The 19940-nt window shown below is 48.6% G+C and overlaps 1 protein-coding gene across 2 annotated transcripts in view; it reads left to right on the forward strand.

The window, feature by feature from the left end:
* LOC102445971 (microprocessor complex subunit DGCR8-like) overlaps positions 1-19940 on the forward strand; it is a 139239-nt gene that overhangs the window by 70459 nt on the left and 48840 nt on the right. For both annotated transcript variants that reach the window (XM_075914705.2, XM_075914702.2), the window contains exons 7-9: positions 10068-10265; positions 17053-17154; positions 18992-19090. In XM_075914705.2, coding sequence (XP_075770820.2) covers positions 10068-10265; positions 17053-17154; positions 18992-19090 — 399 coding nt within the window. The remainder of the gene's footprint in view (positions 1-10067; positions 10266-17052; positions 17155-18991; positions 19091-19940) is intronic.

Here is a 19940-nt window from a genome sequence, read left to right on the forward strand (position 1 = left end):
TGGAGTGGAGATTAAGGATAATCTAGGCATGGCCCAATATCTAAACAAATACTTTGCTTCAGTCTTTAATGAGGATAATGAAGAGCTTAGGGACAATGGTAACTTAACAAATGGGACTAAGGATGTGGAGGTAGATATTACCATATCCAAGGTAAAAGCCAAACTTGAACAGCTTAATGGGAGTAAATTGGGGGGCCCAGATAATCTTCATCCAAGAATATTAAAGGAACTGGCACATGAAATTGCAAGTCCATTAGCAAAAATTTTTAATAAATCTCTAAACTCAGGGGTTGTACCATTTGACTGGAGAATTGCTAATATAGTTCCTATTTTTAAGAAAGAGGAAAAAAGTGACCTGGGTAATTATAGGCCTGTTAGTTTGACATCTGTAGTATGCAAGGTCTTGGAAAAAATTTGAAGGAGAAAGTAGTTAGGGACATTGAGGTTAATGGCAATTGGGACAAATTACAACATGGTTTTACAAAAGGTAGATCGTACCAAACCAACCTGATCTCCTTTTTTGAGAAAGTAACAGATTTTTTAGATAAGGAAATGCAGTGTATCTAATCTACCTCGATTTTAGTAAGGCATTTGATACAGTACCACATGGGGAATTATTGGTTAAATTGGAAAAGATGGGGATCAATATGAAAATTGAGAGGTGGATAAGCAACTGGTTAAAGGGGAGACTACAGCGGGTCATACTGAAAGCTGAACTGTCAGGTTGGAGGAAGGTTACTAGCGGAGTTCCTCAGGGATCAGTTTTGGGGCCAATCTTATTTAATCTTTTTATTACTGACCTCGGCACCAAAAGTGGAAGTGTCCTAATAAAATTTGCGGATGACACAAAGTTGGGAGCTATTGCCAATTCAGAAAAGGATCGGGATATCATACAGGAAGATCTGGATGATCTTGTAAATTGGAGTGATAGCAATAGGATGAAATTTAATAGTGAGAAGTGTAAGGTTATGCATTTAGGGATTAATAACAAGAATTTTAGTTATAAGCTGGGGACAAATCAGTTGGAAGTAACAGAAGAGGAGAAGGACCTCGGAGTCCTGGTTGATCACAGGATGACTATGAGCCACCATTGTGACATGGCCGTGAAAAAGGCTAATATGGTCTTGGGATGCATTAAGCGAGGTATTTCCAGTAGGGATAAGGAGGTGTTAGTGCCATTATACCAGGCATTGGTGAGACCCCATTTGGAATACTGTGTGCAGTTCTGGTCTCCCATGTTTAAGAAGGATGAATTCAAACTGGAACAGGTACAAAGAAGGGCCACTAGGATGATCCGAGGAATGGAAAACTTGTCTTATGAAAGGAGACTCAAGGAGCTTGGCTTGTTTACCTTAACCAAAAGAAGGCTGAGGCGGGACATGATTGCACTCTTTAAATATATTAGAGGGATAAATACCAGGGAGGGAGAGGAATTATTTAAGCTTAATACCAATGTGGACACAAGAACAAATGGATATAAGATGGCTAGTAGGAAGTTTAGACTTGAGATTAGACGAAGGTTTCTAACCATTAGAGGAGTGAGGTTCTGGAACAGCCTTCCAAGGGAAGTAGTGGGGGCAAAAGATCTATCTGGCTTCAAGATTAAGCTAGATGGGTTTATGAAGGGGATGGTTTGATGAGATAACATGATCTTGGTAACTCATTGACCTTTCACTATCAGTGGGAAATAGGCCAATGGAGGGATGATAGGAGTTACTACAGAGAACTTTCTGGGTGTCTGGCTGATGAGTCTTGCCCACATGCTCAGGGTTTAGCTAATCGCCATATTTGGGGTCGGGAAGGAATTTTCCTCCAGGATAGATTGGCAGAGGCCCTGGAGGTTTTTCGCCTTCCTCTGTAGCATGGGGCACGGATCACAGCTGGAGGATTCTCTGCATCTTTGGGTCTTTAAACCATTTGAGGACTTCAATATCTGAGACATAGGTGAGAGGATTATTCTAAGAGGGGTGGGTGAGATTCTGTGGCCTGCACTGTGCAGGGGGTCAGACTAGATGATCAAAATGGTCCCTTCTGACCTTAAAGTCTATGAGTCTATGAGCTTGACCTTCTGCTCACAAACAGGGAGGAACTAATAGGGGAAGTGGAGGTGGGTGACAACCTGGGAAGCAGTGATCATGAGATGGTAGATTTCAGGATCCTGACCAAAGGAAGAAAGGAGAGTAGTAAAATACACACTCTGGACTTCAGAAAAGCAGACTTTGACTCCCTCAGGGTATGTCTACACTGCAAAGTTAATTCGAAATAACAGCCGTTATTTCAAATTAACTTTAATAGAGTCTATACATGCAAACTGCTATTTCGAATTTAATTCGAAATAGCGGAGTGCTTATTTCGAATTTGGTAAACCTCATTCTACGAGGAGTAACGCCAAATTCGAAATAGCTATTTCAAATTAAGTGCTGTGTAGACACTTAATTCGAAATAGGGGGCCTCCAGCCCTTCCCAGGGAGCCCTGGTGGCCACTCTGGGCACAACCAGGAAAACTCATCTGCCCCCCCCCCCCCAGCCCCGGAGCCCTTAAAGGGGCAGACTCTGGCCACAGTGGCTGTGCCAGTTGCAAGCCTGCCAGCACACCACCAGCAGACCGTGCACCTGGCACAGCATGAGCCAGGAACACGCTGCCACCCAGCCCTCCACCACTCCCTAGAACCAGGCTGGCAGCTCCCAGGAGCCTGCCAGGGGCCACAAAAGGCGGGCGCCTGCCTGGTCTAGTGCGGAGATCATGGACCTCATTGAGGTTTGTGGGGAGGCCTCCAATGCCCATGATCTCCGCACTAGGTGCAGGAATGCGGCCGTCTACAGCCGCACAGCTGCCAGCCTGGCCACCAGAGGCCACATGCGCAGCCAGGAGCAGGTGCGGACAAAAATAAAAGAGCTGCAACAGGCCTATGCCATGGGCTCCCAACCAGGGGCTGACCCGGACACCTGTCCGCACTACGAGGCCCTGGACCGCATCCTGGGGGGTCAGATGGTCTGTGCCCCCCTGGTGGTCATCGACCCTGGGGCAGAGGGCCCTGCCCCTGACACAGGGGAAGAGGAGGATGACGACAGCCAGGAGCTGCAGGAGCCTGCAGGGAGCGTGCCCTGCACCCAGGACCCCTGAGCCGTACCAGAGAGCCCGTCAGCGGTCTCATTCGAGGCCAGGGAGGCCTCCACATGTGAGTGACATCACGGTCCCCTTATGCGGGGTGGGGGGGGACCGTGCGCGTGGGCCTTGTCGACCACGAAGCAAGCGGCAACCTGTGTATCTGCCGTGCCAGCTGGGACATGTAGCCCCAGCTGGGTGCCATGCAGGGGCCCTGGCCTGTTCCCCACACGCGTCTACTCGTGAAGGCACATGACAGGCTCCTGACCCCGGGGAGAGACACTGCACACTGCCCTCCCTCCAGACACCCCCTCTACACAGAGGCAGGGCACATCTTCCCCCCCGCCCCCACACCACACTATAGACAGCACAGGGGCTGGGGTGCAGTCCTGGCCCAGCTCTCACTCCAGGGGATAGCAGGACGTGATGGTGGGGAGACCTGCTGTTCTCGCCTTGCAGAAGAACTGACCACTTCTCTTGTTTCACCACAGCTGCACCACCTGTGAGTGCAGGGCGCACCACCCTGCCTGGAACATCCACCCACACCTGGGCTGGCAGGTGCACCCGGAACCAGGAGGGGTACCAGTGGCAGTACCTGGGGTTACTGGGAAGGCAGGTCCACAGCCAGGAGCACTGGGTGCAAGAAGACCTGCAGCTGCGGCAGGAGAACTTGCGGGAGCAGGGTCATGCCCCTGTGCACCTGCAGACCCTGGTGTAACGATTTCTGCCTCCTGCTGCTCCAGCCCCTGCGGCTGCCCCAGCTATTGCTCCTCCTCCCACCCCTGCTCCCCCTCCTGCTTCTTCCACGCCCCCCCCTCCCGTCCCTCCTGCCCCACCCTCCATACCCACTCCCCCCCAGGGATGCCGAGGCCCCCACACCCGCAGTGCTGGGGGAAAGGAGGGCCAGCAACACCCCCAACCCTGAGATTCCCTTCCCCATTCCTCCACTTGCCTCCCCCTTCCAGCTCCCTCCTCCCAGGTTCCCCCCTCCCCTCTCCCGCCCTCATTCCCCCCCCCCATCCCAGTTATGTTAAATAAAGAGATTTTTTCGTGGCAACACGGGTGTTTTTATTGTACATCAGGAAGGGGGGTTAGGGAGGGGAAAGGGGAAAGAGGTGGGGGTGGAATGTAAGGCACAAGGCCCCGGTGGGGCATGCCAGGGGGACTTCAGTTCTTCTCCACCTGGAAGCTCTCCCGCAGTGCTTCCCGCATGCAGACAGTCCCCCGAAGGGCCTCCCGGATGGCAGCCGTGCAGGGCTGTGCGTACTGGCCAGCCAGGCGGTCAGCCTCTGCCATCCAGCCTGGCAGGAAAACCTCCCCCTTCCTCTCACATAAGTTGTGGAGCACACAGCACGCTGCCACCACGTGCGGAATATTGTGCTTGGAGAGGTCGAGGTGGGTGAGGAGGCATCTAAATCAGGCCTTCAGCCGGCCAAAGGCCCCCTCGACCACAATGCGGGCCCTGCTGAGCCTGGCGTTGAAGGCCTGCCAGGAGGGGTTCAGGTGTCCCGTGTAGGGCTTCATCAGCCAGGGCTGTAGGGGGTAGGCCGCATCCCCCACCAGGCAGACGGGAATGTCTACGTCCCCGATCCTGATGTGGCGGTTGGGGAAGAAGGTCCCGGCGTGCAGCCTCCGGCACACGGAGGAGTTGCGGTACACCCGCGCATTGTGTGCCTTGCCAGACCAGCCCACATTGATGTCCATGAACTGGCCCCAGTGGTCAGACATGGCCTGCAGGATCACGGAGAAGTACCCCTTGCAGTTAATGTAGAGGGAGGCTTGGTGTTCCGGGGCACGGATGGGGATGTGCGTCCCGTCGATTGCCCCCCCCCTCGCAGTTGGGGAAGTCCAGGGCGCCAGGTCGGTGAGGCGGACGACTCTGCGGAACAGCACCCTGTTGAAGGCCTTGACTACCTGCAGAGAAAAACACAAAACCGAGGGTCACTGGGGTGCCTGGGTGGCTGGGAGTGTTCGTTCCTCGCCACTGCCCCGCGCCCCACTCCCAGGAGCAACCCCTGCTGCAATACTGGCCACCGCGGGCGGTCTGTAGCGTGGCTGGGACAGACCGAACCCTCCCGTGGAGGGCACTTACACCACCTCTCCCGTTTTCCCTGGTGCATCCCATCTCTTCCTTACAGCTCCCCCCCCCCGGCTCAGTGGCCGGTGACTGCCGTACCAGCATGAGCACCGCTCCAACGGTGGATCTCCCCACGCCGAACTGGTTGCCGACGGATCGGTAGCTATCCAGCGTGGAGAGCTTCCAGAGGGCGATGGCCACCCGCATGTGGAGGGGAATGGCGGGCCTCATGCAAGTGTCCCATCGCCGCAGAACAGGGGCGAGCCACTCGCAGAGCTCCAGGAAGGTGTCCTTCATCCTGAAGTTCTGGGTCCACTGTTGGTCTCCCCAGTGCTCCAGGATGATGTGGTCCCACCAGTCGCTGCTGGTGTCCAGATGCCAGATGCGGCGGGGCACGCTGGCATCCAGCTGCTGCTCCTCCATGTCCCCCGGGGGGGGGGGGCAGGGGGAGAGCCAGGGCGCTGGCCTGCAGCAGATGGTGCCAGGCAGCCTCCAGCAATTGCTGCCAGGCTTGCAGCAACACATTCAAAATGAGCACCAGAGTTCCCGGGGCAGCTCTGGCTACATGGTGTCAAGTGCTGTGGTGTCCCAAATGAGAGCGACCAAAGCAGACAGCGAGGAAAACGGTAGGCAAGCAAATGGGAACCGGCTGTCCGGGGGGGGTCCCTTTAAGCATGAGCCTCAGATAGCCTCAGACAGCAGCCACATGAAGCAACTACTGACCTGATGCCCTGCTGGAACCGGTCTCAGCTGCCCTTAAATGCGATCCAGCGTCCAATCAGTGTGGACGCACTATTTTGAAATAGCAAAACACTATTTCAAAATAGTTTTTGTGTACAGATGCGTTATTTCGAATTAGCTTAATTCGAATTAACTATTTCGAAATAAATTAACTCGAATTAACTCTGTAGTGTAGACATACTCTCAGAGAACTGATGGGCAGGATTCCCTGGGATGCTTACATGAAGGGGAAAGGAGGCCAGGAGAGCTGGCAGTATTTTAAAGAAGCCTTATTAAAGGCACAGGACAAAACCATCCTGATGTGCAGTAAGAAAAGCAAATCCGGTAGGTGACCAGATTGGCTTATCGGGGAAATCCTTGGTGAGCTTAAACACAAAAAGAAGCTTATAAGAAGTGGAAACTTGGATGGATAACTAGGGAGGAGTATAAATATAATGCTCGAGAATTCAGGGAAGGTGAAAGCAAGGGATGTGAAGGATAACAAGAACGGTTTCGACAGGCATGTTAGCAATAAAAGGGTATGTCTACACTACAGCACTATTTCGAATTAACTTAATTTGAAATAGTTAATTCAAATTAAGCTAATTCGAAATAACGCATCTATACACAAAAACTATTTCAAAATAGCGTTTTGCTATTTCAAAATAGTGCGTCCACACTGAGTGGACCCTGAACCGAAGTTAAGGCTGGCCGGAACCAGTGCTGGCAGGGCATCAGGTTAGGACTGAGTGTGTGGAGCTGCTGCCTGAGACTGAGCTCCGTGCTTAAAGAGACCCTACCCCCACCCCGGACAGACAGTTCTCAGGGTTCCCCGCTTGCTTGTCTACCTCGATGAGGGACAGCAAAGCAGTCCTGTCTTGGAGTGCCCTGAGTGCCGACACTCGAGACACCACAGCACTTGGCCACATGGAGCCAGAGCTGCCCCTGGGCACGCCGGTGAGTCTCTTGGGGTCGTTGCCATCAGCCCAGATGCACTTGCTGCAGGCTGCCATCCGGGGGTGCATTGGGGGGCTGTCAGGATCCAGGAGGCCCTGAGGGAGAGCGTCCACCATGAGGAGCCCTCAGAGCCTCCCCGGTCCTCCCCACCGGGGGCTCGTGCCCCATTTCTCCCTCACGTCCTTCCACTTACCCCTCCCTAGCCCCCCTTCCTGATGTCAAATAAAAGACACGTATGTTCAAAAATAGAAACTGGGTTTATTGAACAAAAGTAGGGGGGGGATGAGTCTCTGGGGAGACTGGGAAAAGGAGGTGGGAAAGGGGAGGAGAGAGGGTGGAGGAGGGGAGAGGGGAACCCGGGAGGAGGGAGCTGGAAGGGGGAAGCAAGGGGAAGAAGGGGGAGGGGAAGCTCTGGGCTCAGGTTTGGGGGTCTTGCCGGATCAAGCTGACTTTCATGCAAACCTGCTCCTGGGTTCGCATGTGGCCTTTGGTAGCCAGGCTGGCAGCTATCTTACCATAGGTAGCCGCATTCCTCCATCTAGGGCTGAGATCATGGAAGTTGGGGGCATCCCCTCCAAACCTGAATAAGGTCCATGATCTCCACCCCGGACCAGGAAGGCACCCGCCTTCTCCACCCCTGTCAGGCTCCTGGGAGCTGGCAGACTGCTCCTGGGGAGTGGTGGAGGGCTGGCTGCCAGTGGTTTGTGCCCAGAGTGACCACCAGGGCGCCCTGGGAAGGGCTGGAGGCCCCCTATTTCGAATTAAGTTCTACACAGCACTTATTTCGACTTAGCTATTTCGAATTAGGTGTTATTCCTCGTAGAATGAGGTTTACCTAATTCGAAATAAGGGCTCCGCTATTTACAATTTATTTTGAAATAGCGGATTGTATATGTAGACAGCTATTACAGTTAATTCGAAATAACTGCTGTTATTTCGAATTAACTCTGCAATGTAGACATACCCAGAGGGTGATCAGAAAGGATGTGGGGCCCTTATTGGATGAGGGAGGTAACCTAGTGTCATGATCATTAGAGATAGCCAGCAGCCTGGAGACTAAGGGGTTAACTACACTTAGCCAGGTGGAGTGGCCAATAGAAATGTAGGTAGGAATTTCAAACTGGGACAAAGGAATTTTGGTTTTTCCCTCCTTTGCTCTCCAGCTTCTGAGGGAAACAGACATGTCTCTGTCTCCAAGAAACAATTCTTCGCTTTCTGTAAGTAGGGTAAAGTTTAGATAAATCTGTTTTGTTTTATGGTTTGGGTATGGGATCTGCTGTCTGTGCACTTTTTAAAAAATGTTTTGACTTTCCTTTGTAACTAAGTTCTAGGCCCATGGAGTTTCTCCATGGCTATGTCTACACTGGCATGATTTTCCGAAAATGCTTTTAACGGAAAAGTATCTTTCGAAAAAGCCTCTTTCAAAAGAGGCTTGCAGGCTAGACGTAGCCTCTCTGAGGCAGCAGTGAGTGTGTGTGTGTGTGTGTGTGGAGCAGGCACGCACAGAAAGCTGGCTCCCTGCACATATCAGCTCCTGCCTTCTCCCCCCTCTTGCTGCCTCTATGGCTACGTCTAGACTGCAAGCCTCTTTCGAAAGAGGCTTTTTCGAAAGATACTTTCGAAAAAGCCTCTTTCGAAAAAGAGCGTCTAGACTGCAAGCAGTTCTTTTGAAAAAGCAAGCCGCTTTTTCGAAAGAAAGCACCCAGGCAGTCTGGATGCTCTCTTTCGAAAAAGCCCTGTTTGCAGTCAAGAATGCCTTTTTTCGAAGGTGTTCTTGAAAGTAGGAATAGGCGTTCTTGAAAGTAGGAATAAGAGATCCTCCGGAATAGGGCTTTATTCCGGAGGATCGCGCCAGTCTGGACGCTCTTTTCCGGCTTTTCCCCAAGCCGGAAAAAAAGCGGTGGCCATGTTTAGTTAAATCCCGCGGGGGATATTTAAATCCCCCGCGGATTTCCCTATTCCAAAGTTCGAAATTAGCATGCCTCTTCCGAAGAAGGGGCCAGTCTAGACATAGCCACTCTGTTTATTCATTCAGAGTTAAAAGAACAAAAGGCCTGTATGCCAAGGCCTTGCCTACATTTTTTTCCTTTTCATTAAATTTTTTAATAAGTTCCACTCAGCCCAATGGTTAAAATGCTGGACTGGGGCTCAGGGCACTAGTAACCTTGGGCAAGTCAAGTCACCTGTGTAAAAAGGAGGATAATGATACTGACTTCCTTTGTAAAGTTATATATGGATGAAAAATGTTATAAAAGAGGTAGGTGGTAGTGGTATTATGAATTGCAGCATTCTCTGAATCTCTCTGTCAGCGTCTCTCTTCCAGCTCTCCTCCTTCCTTTCTAGGAAAGCAGTTTAGTGTCCCTAGACTCTGCCCTCAAGAAAATAAATTCTTGCAGGAGTCAGAGTGGTGAGCATTTCCCAATTAATAGCCTACTCCCTTTCTCCCCCCCCCCCCTTCCCTTAAGGACCACTGGTATTCTCTCTGGAGGTATCTCATTTTTTGTCCTTATTTTGTTTTTCTGCTGGTTCTCCCTATCAGCCTCCTTCCATGTATTTAGGATGAAAATATGGAGGTAAACTGAGGTACATATATGACATTCTGGGTGCAGTCCAGACCAGTGAGGGGCTGTCACCCATGCTCTGCAACCTGGGGTGTCTCTCCATGATTTGCTGCTGTAGCTCACAACCCAGGTTCCTCACAAACAGCCCAACAGCATGCAGGTTTACATCCTGAGTTTCCATGTGTAACCCCTCCTGTTGGCTAGCCCAGTGGGAGGTTATTCAGCATAAGGGAAGCTTGTGACTTCTCACACCACTGTGGGGGGAGGGCTAGGCCTGAGGCTGCTTGGTGTGCTCTGCGTTGAAGATTTTGTAAAACACATCTTTTTAAAAAGGACTGTGCTTAAAATTGTTTTTACTTTTTAAAATAGATTTTAATAAATATAATAGAGATAAGTGCAGAAATTGTTTTAAGAATTTGTAAAGCCTTGGGAACCAACAAAACTGCACTGTCATTGAAGATATATTAAGTGTTGGACACAATGGAAGGTTAGTCTTTTTGGCAAAGGTACAACAGTTGCACATGTAATAAGACAAGAATGAGTAACTGTACAAATTGCATGTAATTAATCTTGCCCTTGGGAGTCCACAGGTGGCTCTCTTGCCTGGACAAGTATAGGAATAACTGAATTTGTTTATTTTTCATAGACCTTGAGGATTTTAGACACTATCTTGAAAAGCGTTTTGATTTTGAACAAGTTACTGTAAAAAAATTCAGAACCTGGGCTGAGAGACGACAGTTCAACCGTGAAATGAAGCGGAAGCAGGCAGAGTCTGAGCGGCCTATTCTGCCAGCCAATCAGAAACTCATTACCTTGTCTGTGCGAGATGTACCTACAAAGAAAGGTAAGCTTAATCTAGTTGGAATTAGACTTTTTGAAGTTTTTCATGTTCCAGTTAGCGATGTTAAAATGTGTGTTATTAAGTGATTGTGTAACCACTGAAAATTTCAGCGGTTATTTTCGGGGCGGTAGGCGTCTCCCTGGGAACCGGTGTGCACCAGGAGCTGGTTTTTAAGCTGTCTCCCAGTGCATATCAGGAGCCTGTGTGAAACCATGAATGTTAACTGATGAGACCAGGATCATCAGTTAACCGTTTACATGGTTACACTTTCACATCCCTGGTTTCAGTATTAAATTTGACTAAAAAAATTATATAAAGTGATTTCTATATGGGCGTGTCTAGACTACAGGGTTTTGTCGACAAAAGTCCACTTTTGTCGACAAAACTATACCTGCGTCTACACTGCCGCTGAGTTCCATCGACATAACGTTGACAGAACTCAGCAGTTTTGTCGAAGGCTGTAAACCTCATTCTATGAGGAATAACGCCTTTTGTCGACAGAGTTCTGTCGACAGAAGGCGTTATTGCATCTACACTGTCCTTTGCGTCTATACTGTCATGTTGACAAAGCGGCTTGCTTTGTCGACAAAGAGCGTCTAGACTACATCCAGGTCTGTCGACAAAGCAAGCCACTTTGTCGACATAACAGTGTGGACGCAAAGGTCAGTGTAGATGCAATAATGCCTTCTATCGACAGAACTCTGTCGACAAAAGGCGTTATTCCTCGTAGAATGAGGTTTACAGCCTTCGACAAAACTGCTGAGTTTTGTCGACGTTATGTCGACATAACTCAAAGGCAGTGTGGACGCAGGTATAGTTTTGTCGACAAAAGTGGACTTTTGTCGACAAAACCCTGTAGTCTAGACACACCCTATCTGTCGACAAAAGCCTGTAGTCTAGACGTACCCTGTGATCCCATGATTTGAGGAAGCACTGGAAGTTTATAGGCTTGCTTCTGATTTTGTACTTACTACAGTCAAGGAAAAAGTGTTCATTAATGACAAGGATGTTTTTTAAGCAGGTTTAAGAATAACTAGCTACGGGTGTTTGAGCAAAAAAAGAAAAATCTTAAGGATGAATTACAATCATTCATTTTCCACTCCTCTAGGTTTATAATGGTCTTATGGTATGTTGGTGTACTGATATTTATTTTGCAATTTACGTTTGTGTCACACTGAGCAGAAAGTTCTAAAGAATAGTGAAGTCATTCTGCCGCTCTACTCTGCACTAGTTAGGCTTCAGCTGGAGTACTGTGTCCAGTTCTGGGCGCCACATTTCAAGGAAGATGTGGAGAAATTGGAAAGGGTACAGAGAAGAGCGACAAGAATGATTAAAGGTCTAGAGAACATGACCTATGAAGCCAGGCTTCATGAACTGGGCTTGTTTAGTTTGGAAAAAAGAAGATTAAGGGGGGACATGATAGCGGTTTTCAAATATCTAAAAGGGTGTCACAAGGAGGAAGGAGAAAATTTGTTCCTCTTGGTTTCTGAGGACAGGACAAGGAGTAATGGGCTTAAAGTGCAGCAGGGGAGGTTTAGATTGGACATTAGGAAAAAATTCCTAACTGTCAGGGTGGTCAAATATTGGAATAAATTGCCAAGGGAGGTGGTGGAATCTCCCTCTCTGGAGATATTTAAGAACAGGTTAGATAGACATCTGTCAGGGATGGTGTAGGTGGAGCTTGGTCCTGCCTTGAGGGCGGGGGGCTGGACTCGATGACCTCTTGAGGTCCCTTCCAGTCCTATTATTCTATGATTCTATGTCAATTCCGATCAAGTGTGCTCACTCTGTGAGCATATGACAGCTGGAAGATTTTTCTCTCCCTAGCAGTATCATAGAATACTAGGACTGGAAGGGACCTCGAGAGGTCATCAAGTCCAGTCCTCTGCCCTCATGGCAGGACCCAGTACTGTCTATTTCATTCCTGACAGGTGTCTGTCTAACCTGCTCTTGAATATTTCCAGTGATGAAGATTCCACAACCCCCTTAGGCAATTTATTCCAGTGTTTAACCACCATGACAGGAAGTTTTTCCTAATGTCCAACCTAAACCTCCCTTGCTGCAATTTAAGCCCATTGCTTCTTCTCCTATCATCAGAGGCCAAGGATAGAGGCAGCAAGGGGTGTGTGTGTGGAAATCGACTAGTCAACTCGACTATCCGATAAGCATTTGCTTATCGGATAGTCGACTAGTCCTTAACATCCTTAGTGTGAGCAGTGTCTCAGTCAGTAACGGATCTCCTCTACCTTTGTTCCAACCTAAACCAACTTTATCAGGGCTGTGGCTTTAATAGCCCTGTTGCCTGGGCAGGCAGCTGAACCTCTGAGTCTGTCAACACTGTACACTGAGGTTTCCCTTTTACAGATAGTGGAAGTGGGGATGATGCCAGGGTTGTTACAAAGGACCTCCTAGGCATCACGAATGTCTTCAGTGCTCCTGCAACTGGTGCTGTCAATGTTACTCTAGCACAGAGGTGGGCGATAATTTTTGAAGGGGGGTGTGGCGGCGCACGCACTCAGTGTCACTGGGGTGACCGCACTCTGGGGTGCGGACACCGCCTCTTTGGCCGCAAGGCAGTCGGCCATCTCTATAACACACTAAACTTCCCCAGTCTCTGGGTAACCCCGAATCCCTAAGCGGCCCTGCTTGCCGGGCAGCATGGCCCTGTGGCTAGAGTCAGTATATAGCCCTCAGTCCAGGGCACTAAGTCCTACTGGCTAGAGTCAATGCGGTTGGGGGCTAACGCCCTGGTAGGGGGACCCAGGGCCACCCTGCTCCACCAGGTCCCAACCCAGGGCCCTGTGAGCAGCAGCACGGTCTGCCACTCTCTCAGCAGGAAATCCGGCCGAAACATGCCAAGGATACCTGGGTGGGAGAGGCCGCTCCTGCACCCTCCCTGGGTTACTTCCTACCACTTTGTTTGGATCAATGTCCCACGTGGGAGCTGGGTCTTCCGGCTCTCCGGCAGCCACTTCTCCCTGGAGTTCCATGGGGGTTGCGTTGTGGCTGTCTCCAGTTCTCACCACTGGGGTGGCTGGCTGGCTGAAGCAGTTCAGGAGCTCTGGCGAGAGGTCCTTCTCCTTTGCTGGCCAGCCCAGCCTGAGCTGCTCTGCTGCCTTTTATACTGCTCCCGCACTTGGAGCATGCCCAGTCTGGGTGAAGGGGAGGGACTTCCTCCACCCACAGAGTCTTAGCCCCCCCTTTCCTCAGTGCAGGGTATGCTTTCCCCGTCACAGGGGGCCACTTCACAAATTTTGGAAGTGGCCATGGGCTGACCTTGAAGGGGTGGGGCCATGTGCTGTAAAAAGACGCCACTATGTTTTTTACACGACAAAGTAATTACATTTTAAGAATAATTAACTGCATACAACATTGTCCAAAGATTATCATAGACGGCAACACTTGTAAAATTTGTAATAACAACAACACGAACACTAAACTTTTAGGGTATGTCTACACTACAGCGCTAATTCGAACTAACTTAATTCGAATTAGTTAATTCGAACTAAGCTAATTCGAACTAGTGCATCTAGACCTAAAAACTAGTTCGAATTAGCGTTTTGCTAATTCGAACTAGAATGTCCACACAGAGTGGACCCTGAACTGAGGTTAAGGCTGGCCGGAAGCAGTGCCGGCAGGGCATCAGATTAGGAGTTAGAGCGTGGAGCTGCTGTCTCAGGCTAGCCGAGGGCTGTGCTTAAAGGGACCCGACCCCCACCCCGGACAGACAGTTCTCAGGGGTGCCCCGCTTGCAAAGCAGTCCTGGCTTGGAGTGCCCTGAGTGCCCACACTCGGCACATCACAGCACTCGGCCATCAGCCCAGCTGCACTTGCCACAGGCTGCCATCTGGGGGGGGGGGGGGGTCAATCGGGGGGCTGCAGGAGAGCTTCCACCCCGAGGAGCCCGCAGAGCCACCCCAGTCCTCCCCATCGGGGGCTCATACCCCATTCCTCCCTCACCTCCTTCCACTTACCCCTCCCTTCCTGATGTACAAAATAAAGGACACGTGTGTTCAAAAATAGAAACTCTCTTTATTGAACAAAACTCGGGGAGACTGGGAAAAGGAGGTGGGAGAGGGGAAGAAAGAGGGTGGGAGAGGGGAGGGCAACTAAAATGATCAGGGGTTTGGAACAGGTCCCATATGAAGAGAGGCTAAAGAGACTGGGCCTTTTCAGCTTAGAAAAGAGGAGACGGAGGGGGGACAGGATAGAGGTCTATAAAAGCACGAGTGGTGTGGAGAGGGTGCATAAAGAAAAGTTCTTCATTAGTTCCCATAATAGAAGGACTAGAGGACACCAAATGTAATGAATGGGTAGCAGGCTTCAAAGTAATAACAGAAAGTTCTTCTTCACAAAGCAAATAGTCAACCTGTGGAACTCCTTGCTGCAGGAGGCTGTGAAGGCTACAACTAGAACAGAGTTTAAAGAGAAATTAGATAAATTCATGGAGGTTGGGTCCATGGAATGCTATTAGCCAGGGGGTAGAAATGGTGTCACTGGCCTCTGTTTGTGGAAGGCTGGAGATGGATGGCACGAGACAAATGGCTTGGTTATTGTCTTCGGTCCATCCCCTTCGGGGCACCTGGTGTTGGCCGCTGTCGGCAGACAGGCTACTGGGCTAGATGGACCTTTGGTCTGACCCAGTATGGCCATTCTAAGCTCAGGGCTCAGGGTCGGGGGTCTCAGTGGACCCCCTTGATTTTCATGCAAACCTGCTTCTGGGTGGCCAGGCTGGCAGCTCTCCTGCCCTAGCCGACCACTTTCCTGTGCCTAGTGCGGAGATCGTGGACGAGGTCCACGATGTCCGCACTAGACCAGGCGGGTGCCCGCCTCTTGCGGTCCCGGGCAAGCTCCCGGGAGCTGCCAGCCTGGTCCCGGGAAGAGGGGGAGGGCTGGGGGGCATCGGGTGGGTGGCTCGATCCGTGCCAGGTGCAGGGTCTGCTGGCTGGGTGCTGGCAGGCTTGCACCTGGCACGGGCACCGTAGCCAGCCCGTGCCCCTTTAAGGGGTCCGGGGCCGGGAGGGGGGCAGTAGAGTTTCCCTGGTGTTGGCCAGAGTGGCCACCAGGGAAAGCTGGGGAGGGCTAGCCTCCCACTAGTTCGAATTAAGGGGCTACACAGCCCTTAATTCGAACTAGTAAGTTCGAACTAAGCTTAATCCTCGTGGAATGAGGATTACCTAGTTCGAACTAAGCGCTCCGTGAGTTCGAATTAAATTCGAACTAACGGAGCGCTAGTGTAGCGCCTATGAAAGTTAGTTCGAACTAATGTCCGTTAGTTCGAACTAACTTTGTAGTGTAGACATACCCTAAGAGAAGTCTCCGTCCGATTTACGTGCTTCTCCGCACCAATCGGCTTTCCCCCATCTCCTAGTTTAAAAACTGGTCTACGGCTTTTTTAATGTCCCTTTCAGCCCTGCATTTCTATGGTTCTATGCTTGGATGTCAGGAAACATCAGTGGCTGCAGCAAAGTGAATCGTTAGTAGGCTCATTAAAATAATGTATTTATCACTCTTGACAGAATTTGTTCAGAGATTTATTTTCTTAGTAATTGTTTTAAAAGCCTTTAAAAATGGACTCTGAAATTTTAGTGATGCATGTTTGAGTAATGTGCATTTATCATAATAATTAGATTCATGCATTTTAAATCTTAGTAGCTTGCAGTTTGGGATTTTTTTAAGACAGTTTTTTCAAGGGACTGGAATTACTTAAATGAAATGTCTTTATTTTCCCAAAACAAAATACAGGACTATGTAGCACTTTAAAGACTAACAAGATGGTTCATTAGATGATGAGCTTTCGTGGGCCAGACCCACTTCCTCAGATCAAATAATGGAAGAAAATAGTCACAACCATATATACCAAAGGATACAATTTAAAAAAAATGAACACACATGAAAAGGACAAATCACATTACAGAACAGAAGGGGGATGTGGGGGGAGGGGGAAGGAAGGTGAATGCCTGTGAGTTAATGATATTAGAGGTGGGGAAGGGGAAATGTCTGTGAGTTAATAGTATTAGAGGTGATAATTGGGGAAGCTATCTTTGTAATGGGTGAGATAACTGGAGTCTTTGTTAATTCCCCTGCGGAGAGTGTCGAATTTTAGCATGAATGCCAGTTCAGAGGATTCCCTTTCAAGTGCAGATTTGAATGTCTTCTGAAGTAGGATGCAGGTTAGCAGGTCATTCAGACAGTGTCCTTTCTGGTTGAAATGACAAGCAACTGTTTGACAACAGTTTGACAACAGTTGCTTGTCATTTCAACCAGAAAGGACACTGTCTGAATGACCTGCTAACCTGCATCCTACTTCAGAAGACATTCAAATCTGCACTTGAAAGGGAATCCTCTGAACTGGCATTCATGCTAAAATTCGACACTCTCCGCAGGGGAATTAACAAAGACTCCAATTATCTCACCCATTACAAAGATAGCTTCCCCAATTATCACCTCTAATACTATTAACTCACAGACATTTCCCCTTCCCCACCTCTAATATCATTAACTAACAGGCATTCACCTTCCTTCCCCCCCCCCCCACATCCCCCTCTGTTCTGTAATGTGATTTGTCCTTTTTATGTGTGTTCATTTTTTTTTAAATTGTATCCTTTGGTATATATGGTTGTGACTATTTTCTTCCATTATTTGATCTGAGGAAGTGGGTCTGGCCCACGAAAGCTCATCATCTAATAAACCATCTTGTTAGTCTTTAAAGTGCTACATAGTCCTGTATTTTGTTTCAGCTACACCAGACCAACACGGCTACATCTCTATCACTATTTTATTTTCCCAGAATTTGTTATTAATCCCAATGGGAAGTCTGAAGTCTGCATACTGCATGAATATATGCAACGAGTCCTAAAGGTCCGCCCTGTTTACAATTTCTTTGAATGTGGTAAGTTTGCATGAATTCTAACTTCAACACAATAATTTTGTTTACTTATTTGAATGCTTTGGAGATTCTGAAAAGCAGCAAGAAATGGAGACTTTCCTAGTAAGCATCTTACTCATAGACTCATAGACTTTAAGGTCAGAAGGGACCATTATGATCATCTAGTCTGACCCCCTGCACAGCGCAGGCCACAAAATCTCACCCACCCCTCCTAGAATAATCCTCTCACCTATATCTCAGATATTGAAGCCTTCAAATACTTTGAAGACGCCAAGATGCAGAGAATCCTCCAGCTGTGATCTGTACCCCATGCTACAGAGGAAGGCGAAAAACCTCCAGGGTCTCTGCCAATCTACCCTGGAGGAAAATTCCTTCCCGACCCCAAATATGGCGATCAGCTAAACCCTGAGCATGTGGGCAAGACTCACCAGCCAGACACCCAGAAAGTTCTCTATAGTAATTCCTATCATCCCTCCATTGACCTATTTACCACTGATAATGGTCAATTAGTTACCAAGATCATGTTATCTCATCAAACCATCCCCTTCATAAACCCATCTAGTTTAATCTTGAAACCAGATAGATCTTTTGCCCCCACTACTTCCCTTGGAAGGCCGTTCCAGAACTTCACTCTTCTAATGGTTAGAAACCTTCATCTAATCTCAAGTCTAAACTTCCTACTAGCCAGCTTATATCCATTTGTTCTTGTGTCCACATTGAGAGTATACTGTGGGCCAAATTCTAGTTTTTACAACAAAAGTAACGTAATCTTCTGTATCCTTTACCCCTCCCTTACCTGGGTGTGTGCGTGTGCACTACAGAAGCAGTGTTACTATATACCTCTGAGCTGGAAACATAGTCTGAAATGAAAACTGATGTAGGTAGTTTATCTGCCACATGAGAGACTCCAAGTTGGACAAAGATCCAGGGGAGCAACTATCCTTAGTATCCATCCTTAGGGTTGTGGTTGAATGAGTTAAATTACATTATATAACAAAGGCAACCTAAAAGTGACACAATTAGCAGATCACACTTTTTTACCTCTTCTGTGGCTATTTGCTAGGTTTTCATTGCTTCGTCCAGCCACACTCTAATCACCCTTACCCAAAGGTATACGTAGCTTCCTTGCCTCCGCTTTACTCCATCTCATCACATGTATTATTGGAGAGGGAATTCCATGTGGTGTCCTGAGTGCTTTGCTGTCCCTCATCGAGGCAGACAAGCAAGCAGGGAAACCTGAGAATTGTCTGTCCGGGGTGGGGGGTCGGGTCCCTTTAAGCACAGACCTCAGATAGCCTCAGGCAGCAGCCCCACACATTAAGTCCTGACCTGATGCCCTGCTGGAACTGGTTCCGGCCAGCCTTAACTCCGATTCAGAGTCCATTCAGTGTGGATGCACTATTTTGAAATAGCAAAACGCTAATTCGAACTGCTAGTTCGAACTAGGGTGCAAGTGTAGACGTACCCTAAGTGACTCCAAAACATTATATGGAATGTAGAACCTGAATATTGACAGAAATTTCAAATAAAGTGTTCACAGTATACTACAGTCACAGTATTTTAATTCTGAACACGTACATATGATAGTGATGATTTCATGGTTGAGATTTCCCTTCTGAGGAAAGATTCATATGTTTATATATAAAACAACTGAGCAGTAATTTTTATAGAACAGTTATTTTCCAGATCTCGTGAGGGTCAAATGAAGGAGAAAACAAATCTCCAAGTATGGGGCAGTCACATATTCTTGATTATTTTATTTTTAGTGTGTGTGTGTTTTTAAAGTGTTTATTTTTGAAAGATTGGAATTTTGAAAAGCTTTTCTCTCCCCTATTTTAAGAGAACCCAAGTGAGCCTTTTGGAGCTTTGGTGATTATTGATGGAGTGACTTATGGGGCAGGAACTGCAAGCAGCAAAAAACTCGCCAAGAATAAAGCTGGTAACATACATACTTCCATTGAATTGCTATGATTGTCTGGTTGTACCTCTGTCTTGTAGATGATTGGTTAACAGCAATGAATAGCATTAAATTAAGCTTTTTCAGTACTCAATACTCAAATGACAGATATATTTGTGTACATTTTTGTTGAAAATGGTTAACAGTTGTTCTTCAAGTGCTTGTTCAAATCGATTCCAATTCAGGTGTACACGCACCATGTGCATGAATGTCGGAAACTTTTCCCTTATCAGCTCCCGTAGGGGCGGCTGTGGAGACCCCTAGAGTAGTGCTGGTATATGAGTGCATATATACTACTGCCGACCCTACCCTCCCTCAGTTCCTTCTTACCGTCTGTGGCGACGTTGGAACTGTAGATGGCCCTTGCTTAGCAAGCGCCTAGTCCCTAGTAGTAGCTCTTGTCTTCCTAGTCTTCATCTCAGGCTTTGGGATAAAGATCTTCAAACAAATACAAGAACAGTGGGTGAGTGCCCAAGTGTTTAGCCCTTCTGGGATGCCGGGGCATGCCTAACACCCCAAGCTTTAAAGCGTGCGCAGATTGTAAGTGCCATATGCCCAACAACGATTCTCACGATGCATGCCTCCACTGTTTGGGTGAAGAACACTGTACAGAAAAGTGCAGAATCTGCAGGAGTTTCAAGCCCCGTACTAGAAAGGACAGGAAGCATAGGCTCCAACAACTCCCAATGGAGGTGGCGTTAGAACCCCCTCAAACCGAAAAATTGGTCCCGGGAGCCAGCTCGGTGCACAGTGCCCTGGCCTCCATGAGTGACACGGTGCAGAAGTCGGGTGCGGCCAAAGACTCTTGGCGCCGGGGATCCCCGGCACCGAA

This window comes from Pelodiscus sinensis, chromosome W (assembly GCF_052426305.1).
Source record: "Pelodiscus sinensis isolate ZL-2025 chromosome W, ASM5242630v1, whole genome shotgun sequence".
NCBI classification, from domain to species: Eukaryota; Metazoa; Chordata; order Testudines; family Trionychidae; genus Pelodiscus; species Pelodiscus sinensis.